Source organism: Pygoscelis adeliae, unplaced genomic scaffold (assembly GCF_000699105.1).
Source record: "Pygoscelis adeliae isolate BGI_AS28 unplaced genomic scaffold, ASM69910v1 Scaffold262, whole genome shotgun sequence".
Classification (NCBI taxonomy): domain Eukaryota; kingdom Metazoa; phylum Chordata; class Aves; order Sphenisciformes; family Spheniscidae; genus Pygoscelis; species Pygoscelis adeliae.
In genome coordinates, this window is record NW_008824184.1 from 1,034,892 (window position 1) to 1,046,846 (window position 11,955).

Consider the following 11,955-nt stretch of genomic DNA (forward strand, 5'->3'; position numbering starts at 1 on the left):
TCACTAAAAATGTGCTGTTTCTTTCATTTTAATTATCCAACTCTTAATTAGTACCAGGTAAGAGTTGTATTTAAAGGTTTCCTCTCCACCGTGAATTGCAGTCCAGGAGAAACGGAGACCTGAGTGTCAAGCCCTGAGCTGCCAAGACGCTTTTCACCCAAAAATGTCAAAGCGCTCTGCACATCCACCTTGCCAGCCTTGCTGCCCGCCCGGGGAGAAGGGAAGAGACACCACATGCATCTGAAGCAGCAGAACCAAGCAAAGTGTCATTATCCACGCTGGAATTCAGCCAAGACCCTCTCCTCCTGCCCCTTGGGATTAGCACAGCAGTTGAGTAAGTAAATTCAAAACAGGATTTTGAGAGCCTGGGTCAAACTCGCACCTAGCCCAAGTGCAAGCAATTGTTCCGGGGTCCTCATCGTAGCCCCCACTCCCAGTGACACCAGGCCCAAAATTGGCTCCGCACCTGCAACTAGGGGCCCGCAGCCACACAGGAGAGCAGGAGAGAAGTTTCCAGGCATCTGGGCATGCACAGCTATCGCTCCGAGGACACGGTGCCAAGAGCTCAGTCTTGCCAGAGGCAGAAGCTTAACTCTCGGAGAGCGCGTGGAGCACTTCAGCGTTTAAAGACGAGGAGGAGTGCAGGGTCACTCCAGGGGCCCCGATATTGGTCTCCCGGCATTCAAATCCACAGGCACATAAGTCTCGCTTGGCTGCTTCCACGGCCAGCGGGGAGGTGTCTGCCAAGAGGAAGGCAAGAGCAGCCAGTTAGTCAGCTAGGCCACTGCAGGGAGACTGAAACAGGCCATCGCGTGTTTCAACACATGCCCCCTGGAACAGGGCCAATGCCCTGAAGATCTGACACACATAAATGAACGCACTGAATCGCCCCTGTATGAAACACTGCAAACCACACTGCCAGGCAGCTTTGCTAGACACCATCCCACGCTTGTGACATGGCTTCACATCCCACCGCAGCCACACGAGGGCTAGCATCATATCCCTCTACTTCCAAACCTGACCCCGCTGGCAGGGCTGCGTGGAACAGGGGAAAGATGCCCAGGGCGAGCAGAGGGTTACTGACCTGGTCTCAGCAGGGTGATGCCACAGCCGCCCCCACCAGCCCCGGTCAGCTTGCTATGCAGGCCGTGGGACGCCGTCACCCGACACAGCCTGTCCAGGGAAGGATGGCCGACTCCGATCACGTTTAAGTGGTGTTGATTTATATCAAAGAGCTCCTAAAAGCAACCGCACACATGAGATGAGCATGCATGGTGACAGAGGCTCTTCACAGCTGTGGCCCCCTCCCAGCAAGGTGCAGGGGAGCTGCCCAGCCTTCCCAGCCACCCACCCCCACAGCCATCTCATTTCTGCAGGGAGTTTGGCCACCAGCACATCTCGGAGCCCAGCAGCACTGGGCAGCAAGGTAGAGGCCAGGGTCTGAGCCCTGGGCTGCTCATCCGTCCCTGTCCCCCTCATGATTTGTGCTGCTGCTGCCCAGCACAGCGGTACAATAGCTTCTGGACCTTTTCGTTCAGGGAGGACAGAGAAAATCCTGTCACCTCAAGCTGCCAACAGGCATTTATTTCAGGCGCTAAATCAGAGCTCCCCAATGCCTCCCAGCTGCTTCACCTCTCCCCTGTCACGCGAGTGTTGAGCAGGAGACTGTGCAAGCCCCCTCGCTGGCCGTGGGAAGGGAACTAAGCCAGCATCTCTCATTCCTGGCTGTCACCCTGCCCTGCTCTGCAATCCATCCAGCATAACTAAATCCAGGGGACTTCTGACACAGCCAAGTCCGAAGCGGCATTGCTGGAGAGGCGACGTGGAGTTACCTCCCCTTGTTTGCATTGTGCAGCACTTCTCCCTCCTCGCGGGCAGGGCCTGGGCTGCAAGCCAAGGGGCCTCTCACCAGCACCATGCTGGGAATCTGGCACCCAGCTCAAGTGGGGTCGAGAGGGTCCTCCCTTTCAGGGGAGAGCAGCGCAAGCCACTCTCCAAGCAAGACCGCCCTCCAAGCAGGGCTGCCCAGCTCTGGTGAGCTGCAAGTGCATCTCTGGCACACTGTCCCAGCCAGCCACAAACCCTGCAGCTCCTGGAGAAAGCTGCCACCGCAGCAAAGTCCAAATGGCCCAAGTGATGGACAACCACACACAGAGGTGGGAGTTACAGCTTCTCTCTTCCCAGTAATAGAGGTGAGGAATTAAGGAAGAGGGGGAAGGGCTTGGCCCACAGTCAGAGCAAGCCTGGAGCAGGGCCAGGAACTGACACCAGGCCCCCAAGCACCGCAGTGCCCTCCCAGCTCATCAGCACAATCAGTGGAAGAAGCTTGTTCTCAACAGTACTGGTCTGACACCATGACTCGATCATCTCCCCGGCGTGTGGTGCCTGTTCCCCTTGCTGTCCCAGAGGGTGTCACAAGCAGGGAGCCAGCGAGATGGGACCAGTCCCAGAGAGGCTCCCTAACAGGAGCCCTGTGCTCCTTCCTCCAGCCGGTGCCACCAAGCGCTTCTCTGTCTGCAGCTTGCGGTGAGCTGGTAGGGATGCTGTGCACAGGGAGCAGCGGGAGCCATGCTGCAGTGTAGCAGGTGTCAGTCACATCACCCCCTCTGTCAGCTCCACAAGGGTCTCCTGCCAGCACCACACAGGAGGGGAAGACACAGAAATAATCCCTCTCCCCCGCTCCAGAGCATTTCTGTACTGTGTTTAAACAAATGCAAGGAGATGAATTAGCCAGTCGCATGCAGAGCGCATATATCACAAGTTCCGTGCTGGGTTGGACAGACGTCCATCTAGAGGCCTCTTTATATGCCTGAGTGAGGGCACAGCACTGTCTATGATGATCCAAGACACCTGTCATCTCCTGATCCAAAATCTGCCAGGAATTGGATGACAGCTTATGACACAGTAGACTAGTTCGATGGTTCAAATACAGTGCTGTCCAGAACTGCACATTTCAGAAACAGCCAAATATATATATACTGCATATAATCAACTGTGCCTCTGTGGGCAATTCAAGCACAAGACAAAACAACAGATTCAAGACAGAAACCTGCTCACTGCAGTGCTGCTTCCCGGGCATTGTATACAAGGCTGCTTTGGCATCTTTCATGTGAGGATCTCAAAGCACACTTCAAATTAGCCTTCCTCTTCCCCATCTCCCAACACTTCTGACAGTCTGAGCAATACTGCATTAAGGTGGAGAAGAGTTGTCTGAAGTTGCGCTGCAAACAGACTCCAGATCTCCCCCAGCCGATGCCAGCTCAGCCCTCATTAGGGTCAGCCCCCCTGATGGCTACAGAAACCCCCCACCCTCTTGGTGCGAAGGGAAAAGAAGGACTTTGCTATGAATCCCATGGGAGACCCTCCCGCATTTGCTGTGGTCCCAGCAGCAGCTCACCCACATGCAGTGAGGTGCAACACAGCCTGAAGCAAAGCCAAGGATGTACCAACCGTCTGCTAACAGAGCAGCCCTACGCTGCTGCCACAGGTCGAGCTGGGACAGCAGCTCTCTGTCCCATCCCAGTGCCCCCTCCTGCACCTCCAGAGCACGCTCATGGTCGTGGAGGGGACAACCTACCAGCAAGAGCAAGGACAAGCAGAGGTCCTCACGGGAGAGCCAAGGGAAGGGATCCAGATGCCAACAACGAACTGCAACACTGGTACCAAATGGTTCTTGACCGTCCAAGTCACTTGGCACCCAGGGCCAGGCCAGGTTTGCCTCAGCTGGGATGCTGCCACACATCCTTACCCCACGGTTGTATGAATCAGTATTACAGTGCTCTCAGCACTGCAAAAAACTTCTTCCACTTGGAAGCATGTTTCCCCCCACCACAGCAGCCTCTGCCACTTTGAACGAAGCCAAGACAAACACAGATCTTTGTATGCACCTCATGCATCAATGTCAGGTCAGGTCTGGGCACAACTCTGTTTGTTATTCTCTGGAGCCAGGATGAGCGCAGAGCAATGGGAGCTGGCTCGTGACCAGTCCATCACAAACCAGTGGCTGCTGGGCTCTCTGCTCTTCACTCCAGCCTTGGCAATGACAAAGCAGTTGCTTCACAGGCAGTGACTGCCAGAACGAGCGTGGCTGGCCCACGGCGTAGGGAGGCAGCGTCTCAGCCTGAACTCACTCCACATTTCTTAGCAAAGAAAAACAAAACCTGCAGATCTACAGGTCCACAAAGCACCAGGCCCACTCCCTCCCTCCCTGTGCACTGCTGTGGAGAGACACCAGCAGCATTTTCTGTCCCTTGGCTCCAGGAAGGGCATTAAAAGCAGCGCACACAGACCATGGTTTCACTCAGAACTGAACATTTCCTGCTATCAAATTTTTTTCTTAGACCTAATGTTCTTTAAATGACATTTTGATGTTCAACAGTAACAGTGTCTAAAAATACTAGCGAACAAGCCCCTTACCTCCAGCACAGGGTAATACTCTGGTGATGGATTTGCAGGCATCGCTTCCAGAACACTTTGGCACTCCTGAGAAATTGCATCGATGGAGTCCAGCACCGGGTTCATTATAGCAGGGAACTGAGAAGTGGGGGAAGGCAAGAAGTGAGAAGACTGCTCACTAGTCTTCTAATACCACTGTGATAAAAGCGGCCCCAGTCCCTTGGAGCTGGACAATTCCTCACCCCACCTGGGGCTACTCATTCACAGACCTCCTCACCCCTGCAAAGCAGGGCAATGGTAAGTCTCTCCCACCTGCAGAAACAGGGGGAAGAGAGAGGAACAGGCCAGAGGAAGGAACTGGTGATTTTTGTGGCAAGCCCTGTTAGTGCTGGAGAGAGGGAGGAGGCAAGCTGAACCCCCATTCCCAGGGCAGCTGGGTGTTACCTAGCAGCACGTAGGAATGCAGTGACCACAGGAGGGATCTCCCAAGAGATCCCCATGAGAGCTGCAGTCCCGCATGAGGAGATCTGAGCTCATCAGTTATCCCTCCACCCTCCCCAGCACACATCTCCATCCCCGTGACCACGCAGGTGCTGCACCTTCAGCATCTTCTCTTTGACACCAGCCACCAGGACCTTGGTGCTTCGAGGGACTTTTGTGTTGGTCAGCAAGATCCTCAGCGTCGGCACCCTGGAAGCAACAAGAGACATCTCCTTGCCTCTCTCCTTCACGGTCCCCCAGCAGCCCCCAAGGCCCAGCCAGCCACAGTTTCTTCTGCCTCAAAAGGCCTATTTGAGCAAGACACCCAAGATAAGGAGTCCCATTAGTTTTAAAAAAGTTGAGCAGGTGCTTAAGTGCTGGCTGGGTTCAGGCTTGTTCCTCTTAGATACAAGAACAACTGTACTAGTGCTATAAATAGGACTTTAACATATTTACTGAAATCCATGTTTTTCAAGCAAAATTTTCCTTTGAAATACTATCTGTGAGACTAGCCAGCAGTAGCCATTAACTGCTAATAGAGCAATTTCATGCACTGTGAAAGATTTTAATGGGGTTGGATTATACTTCATTGGCAGGAGGCAGAGGGAACACACAGGACCTGGATTTGTCTCTGCAGCCTGGTTTTCACACAGTCCTACCACCAGGTAAGCAAAAAGTTCCCCCTCCCCACAATGTCATTTGCTGCCAGGAGCAGATCCGTTCCTGCTGCCCATAACGCCATGAAATTAATATTGATCCTTTGTGCTGTGTTCATCTAATGTCAGATAATGACCAAACATTTCATTGTTCCCGTCCACCCCAAACCAAGACAACACTCAAGCTACCCACACCCATGGCAAAATCTGGCTACAAAACCCTTCCGCCACACTGTTAGCGATCTCCCATCAATCTCACACCCTACGAGATCCACCCAATGCCTCTTTGACATATTCCACCCACCGTATGTAAGTGTTATTTTTAAACTCGAATATTACCTCTTTAATGGTGTGATTTTTCCTGATTGGTATCTCAGGGCTCCACCTAAAGTAAAATACATGCATTGTCTCAGTACACAGCGAGCTGAGAGATAACACAGTGTCATGAGAGACAGAAGGTCTTTCATCTTCAGAACCTCACTCAGAGCATGTGACAGTAATTGCAAGAAACACCAGCTAAATGAACCATGTTCTCAGGCAGCATGAATCTGCCTAACCCTGCTGACTTAATGAGAGGGTCTGGCTGGACATAGTTAACCCAGTGCCTTTCCCTTTGCTCTCCTTTACTTCGGGATCACATTAAATATTTTTTAGAAGGCAAAGAGTTTGCCCAGCATTAAATCTTTACTGAAAAAAAAAAAAAAAGAGTCAAGCAGTGATTCCCTGGGGCAGAGCCAAGCACGCAGGTTTCAAACTGGACTGAGTGTTTGCACTCATGTCAGCAGCCGTCCTTCAGCATGGGATTTCATTGTCCAGAAGGAATGTCTCACTTGGCTCCTACTTTTACAGAGGCATTGCGATTAGGTCTCATTAAAAAGATTATTAAAAGTCTCCAAGGACACTTCCAAAACACTTGGAATTCTCTGCTAATTGAAACTAAATGACAGCTGTCCAACTGCATTTTCTACCGCATTATCCTTGGGACAGGATTAGGTTTCTTTGTTCACGCCAGAATGTTTAAGTTTCAGTCATTTGCAGCAGGGTCTCTGCCCCGCGGCACTTGCCTGGGGGACACAGATCTCTGGTGTTACTGCAGCCAGTCCCCAACAGCCCAGCTGGCTCCAGTCCCAGCTTACAGCTGGGGCAAACCAAGACAGGGAAGGATTCCCTCTACTCGGGTCAAAACGGGGACCTGAATTTGGGAGTTTCTGGTCCCTTTGCTCCACCTCAGTGCAGCGAGGCAACCTGCTGATCCAGTGTCTCTGCAGCAACCCCAACCAAGCCTTATCGTTTGGAGAAATGCACTTGTGTCATCTGCTCACCACCTTCCCACAGCTGATGCACGCTCTGCAGCAGAGAATGGAAACATGTCTGCTGCTCTGCCATGCCATCAGCCCCTCCCCAGCACCCATATTCACTGCTGGGGAGCAGCCAACACACACATACCCCAGGTACCAACAGCATTATCCACACCCGAGGGATTGCCATGGATCACCCGCTCCCCTTGGAAGGCCCAGCTGTTAATCAAATTCAGCTCTTCTTCTGTCCACCTGAAAGGCAAGAAAATGACTCCAACACACAACCAAAACCAGCACATGCAGAGTGACAGAGAGAAGCACCAGAGGCTGCAGGAGATACAAAAGCGGCGGGAACCATACAAGGCACCCAGTTGCTGTGGGAAGCCCCAGCACCGCAAATTCCCTCCGTGCACTGCATTCTTTCAGCAGAGAGTGGGCACCACTGTTTACAGCACCTAACTGGCACTCGGCACTTTTCTGCACAGCAGCATGTAGAACACATTCAGCCCCCTGAGGAGAACCGGCGCTGCTCCACGGACAGAGACAGCATGAAGGGCACAACCGCTACTCAGTGCTCCCGCTGCAGGCCAGCAGCAAGGGAGGGAGCAGATTCAGGGAGAAGATCCTAGCCCTGGCCTAGTAAAGATCAAATTTAACCGAATGCAAGTCCAGACCTATCCCCACCTCCCCGACGCTGTGTGTTACCGCACATCTTGGCCCGAGATCCTTTTCACCAACAGGCAGGATGGTGCATTTATAGACGCAGAAGGCACAATGTGAGAAGAGAACAGTGAAAGTTGCATTTCACACATGCAACTTTAGCCTCTAATTGCCAGCTGCTCAGCTGCAGAAGCCTCACAAATTGGGTCAAAAGGTGTAGTTAGAACTGATTTACTATCTCCAAAGACTTTGATTTTTAGGGATTAACTCATAACACTACTTCAAGCTGCGCTGAGTGCTGGCACTTAGAGCACAGAAGGGAACCAAATGTAGATCCAGAAGGCGTTATGCTAAAAACACAAAACCAGGTCTTTCTGTTGTCTTAAAAGCAGTCACATAAATGGTAAGCTTTGAGAGTTTAAATGCTGGCACAAAGTTTGGTGCTGGGTCAGACTCAGCAAGGATCAAGGCCCCTGACTGAACATACTAATTAATGGGCTGTAGCAATACAAAAAGCAAACGGAGAGCTGCCCGTTACAAAGCAATCGCTGGCTGCAACATCACCGCAATTCCACCACAGGGATTTCTCCCCCAGCGCCTCTCAATACCCCACTGCTCTGGGCCTGCTTCTGCAAGGGATGCACCCACACAACCACCTTCAGAACTCAACAGTCTATTTCAAACCCACCCACTCACTCCATGCTGAAGGGCTGTCTCAAACACCGGCACCCCAAGGGAAGCTCAATGCCCACAGGGAGCCAGCTAGCCCTCCTGCACCCCGCTGTAACACACTTAGACTGACACAGGCACACAAATACATATCTCTGACCCTCCCCTGGAACACAGCGCTGCCCGCCCTGCAGTCCAGAGACACAGCACACATCCCAAGCCACCATTCAAATGGTCTAATGAACAGTGGTATCAGATATCCCAGCGACAGTGATGTTCTGCAGAGATCAGAGCTGGCATTTGGTGCAGCAAGAACGTGCATTCGACAGGTTTTTAAAATATGGGGCCCAGAACAGGTATTACACGATGGAGCAGAGGGCACAAACATGGATTTTGGAAAAGCATCACACAGTCTTAAATGAAATAATGAGAACGGTCACTGACTGCTGCTAAGGCAAGGCAGAAATTCTGAGAGCCACCTGCTATCTGGAAGCTGCTTCCTTTAACTCCCTACTTCCCTGGGCCTCAGCTGAATGTCTTTATCCATCTCCACACACCTTTCATTTCGCTTGCCAATATTTAATCTGTGAAGCATTCAGGAAAACAGCTCACACCACCGCTACTCAAAATAGAAGCGCAGTTTGCTGTAAACCACTTGTTTTTAATCCTCTTTGAGAGGCTGCGATTCTTCTCTACACAGGAGTCATTATATCACGCTGTTCTTTTCTTGCGACGTTAAGCAAAAACCTTCTGAAGTCTGACACCCCCATCTCTCACTTACCCCTCTGCATGCCAGCTGGAAGAAAAGAATTACGCTGTATTCAAGCTGAAGCTAAGACGTGCAAGCAGGGAATGAAGACATCCTCGCTGCCTGGTTTAGAACTGGCCTTTCATTTCTCATGCCGTGTGACTATTTGGGAGATTTGCCTGAGCACGGCGTACGTACTGCTCTGCTCTAGGAACGTGTTTCTGGGTCAGGCTGCAAACTCTGTTTTTGAAGCAGGACACATTCACCCCCTCTTGCTGTCTCACTTTCAGTCCCACACAAAATCCACAGAAGCCAACCATAAAAGGTTGCACCTGGCACCAAATGAACAATAGAGGGTTCTGCCACTCCAGCTGTGATACGCATCTTTAAACAGAGCCTCCTCAGACACACAGCAGAGCAGACCAGTTTTTCAAGACTGAACTTCAAGGGAAAGCAACCCAAGGGCAGAAGGAAAGAAACTCCTTTTCACCAGACACTGACAAAGGGGAAACTCAGGCAGGAGATCAGAAGGAAGCGTACCACATGCAGAAAAACATTCATGTGAAAATGCAGAAAAACCAAAAGGGATCCTCGACTCCTTGAGGACTCAAAGCAAAACCTGGAAGATGCTCAGGGACAGAGAGGAAATAGAGCTTAAAAAAAAATTCACCACATTAAATTGTGCATTTTATTTGCTTGGTGAAATAAAGCTGGGGTTTTTTTTGGTATGTATATCTTACACTAGATGAGGGAAATGGTGCAAGTTTTACCAAGTCTCTGCACCCAGTTGCTTTTATCAGGAGAAGCGAATTGTAAACACGATTCACAGGTCAGAGCCTTGGGACAGGGCACATCTCTGCTGCTGGAAACACAGGGCAGCGATAGGAGAGGAAGGGAAAGGAGTTGGACTCAGGGTGCCACTGCTGCGGCCACAGCCATAGCCCAGGAGTTGGCCAGAGAGACCAAGAGAGGTGCCAGTGCCAGAATTTGTGCAGATAAAAGGAAAGACAGGGGCACAGAGAGCAGAGCTGCCCTGGGCCGTGCATCCAAAGCAGGAGGCTTCCCAGACACGTTACCTGGCTGTGGACTCTCCCTCCTTCAGAGGGCACGAGATGGCTCCGCACGCCGTCAGCAGGGCCGCCGCCAAGCAAACAGCATAGGCGGCACTTGAACCCAGCCCGGCTCCCGTGGGCAGCTCAGACCACACCAGTATGTCCACACTCGGAACATCTCTGAAACACAAACACACAGGATGTAACACAACAACCTTGAATTCCATCTTGAGACAACATTTCAAAGGCAAAAGATGCCAATTAGGACTGATCACAGGAAAAGCTGGTTGAAAACTGGCAACATCAGCACGCATCCGACACACACGGGCTTCAGAGTGCTCAGTTAGCACAGCTGAGTAGCCTTGCTAAGCCATTGTACTAGAACAAAGCCTTGCTGAATTGGATCTATGATTAGCACAGCTTGTCAAGCTGCTAGCAGGGGCACTTAGTAACTAAATACTTGAGTAGCACCATAAAGAGACCCTTCAAAGATTGTCGTAAACATTAAACGTATTTCTAAATAAAGCCTAAATATCCCAAATCCATAACTGCATAGTTACATCCCACTGGAGCGACAAGCTGATGGGGAAGATGAAAAATGCACGTATCTGTGCCCACATGCCCCTTTTCTCCACTGAACGCATCTGGGTTGTGTTACAGACCCTAACATCAAACCCAGGAGCTTTTCACTGGCTGGTGAGTGACATGAACTATGAACTGATGGTTTCAGAGCAGGCTGATGACAGCCCCAGTGCTATCACCGAGCAACTCAGAGACTGCAAAGCAAAACACGATGCAGCTACACATCATAATTCTTTAACCTTTGATTCCTTTGCTATAAGTATTGGAGTCAGGTTCTGACTTGGTTTAAAATAGCAGGCAGTGCTGCATCAGACATCGCCTTGAGCACCTGTCCAGCAACTTACACCGGTATCAACAGTGTTGGTCAAGTTCAGAAACTGGAAGAGCCCTGAGCCGCGATTACCCCAAGTTCTCACATTTCCAGGGAGATTCAGCCCACAGGAGGGATCAGACTTAGCTCAGACAATGAATTCACAGCTCCTTTCCGTAGCAGTTTTTCTAACCTAAGCCAGGATGAAATGAGCTGCCTGCTGGAGGGAGGGACGTCCGTCTCTGCAGCTGTTGACTGCGCAGGAAGGGCGGGATGAACTGCTCTGACTTAAGCACCTCAAAGCTAGATGCCTAAATGAGAGCAGATGATTCCCAGCCCACCTGCTTGGGGCACCCCACCCACCAAACAGCTCAGCTCCGAAGAGCATCTCCTGAGGTGCTCAGAACCTAAATGAAGCGAGATTCCTTGTAACTTATTTTGCCTCAAAGATTTGGTTTCTTCCTGTGACCTTGTAGAAGCAATTAATGGTGAACAACACTCAAAACAGCATGTTTATTTTGGGGCAGGAAGATAGCCTTACCCATACTTAGCCGAAATAGCCAGGCACATATACAGAAAGGCAAGTGTAGCAAGGCTCTCAGGAGCTGAGGCTCCGGCAGCGATTCCAGCAAACTCTTTCAGTGTATCCAGCTGTTCTACGCTGGGGGACTTAGATTCATCAAAGTCAGCTACGGAAGCAAGCAGGGGAGAATTTAAACACTCAGAAGCCAGGGAATTGTTAAACTTGAAAGCAGTATTTACAAGAACAACGTCTCCTGTTATAGTAGGCAGAAACCGATTGAGCCAATTTCAGATTTCACCTACAAACTTTCTACCTGAGGATTCCTGATAAAATAAAAGCAAAATCTCCACCAGCCACTCCGAAAACCCAGTGCTTCCACACCCCACACCTGCATTGTATTACAGCAACTGTCTCCTTGCCTACACCTCCCAGTGCACCCATCCATCACTATGAAGAACCTGGCAAGTCACAAACTCTTTATTAAAGAACGTGGATATTCTGATGCGCTTCACACGATTCTGGACTCCACAGGGCCAGGAGCAGGCATCAGTGTAAGAGAACTTTTGGTCGGTGCTGAGGGAG

At 50.9% G+C, this 11,955-nt stretch overlaps 1 protein-coding gene across 1 annotated transcript; it reads right to left on the bottom strand.

The window, feature by feature from the left end:
* Nucleotides 1-242: 242 nt before the first annotated feature.
* Nucleotides 243-11,657, bottom strand: MVK (mevalonate kinase; the record flags this gene model as incomplete). The annotated part of the gene is made up of 8 exons (XM_009334437.1): nt 243-740; nt 1,085-1,238; nt 4,417-4,533; nt 4,995-5,085; nt 5,871-5,916; nt 6,978-7,081; nt 9,983-10,138; nt 11,392-11,657. Coding segments are annotated over 8 exons (1,086 nt in total), but the record flags the coding sequence as incomplete, so codon positions are not given.
* Nucleotides 11,658-11,955: the final 298 nt, after the last annotated feature.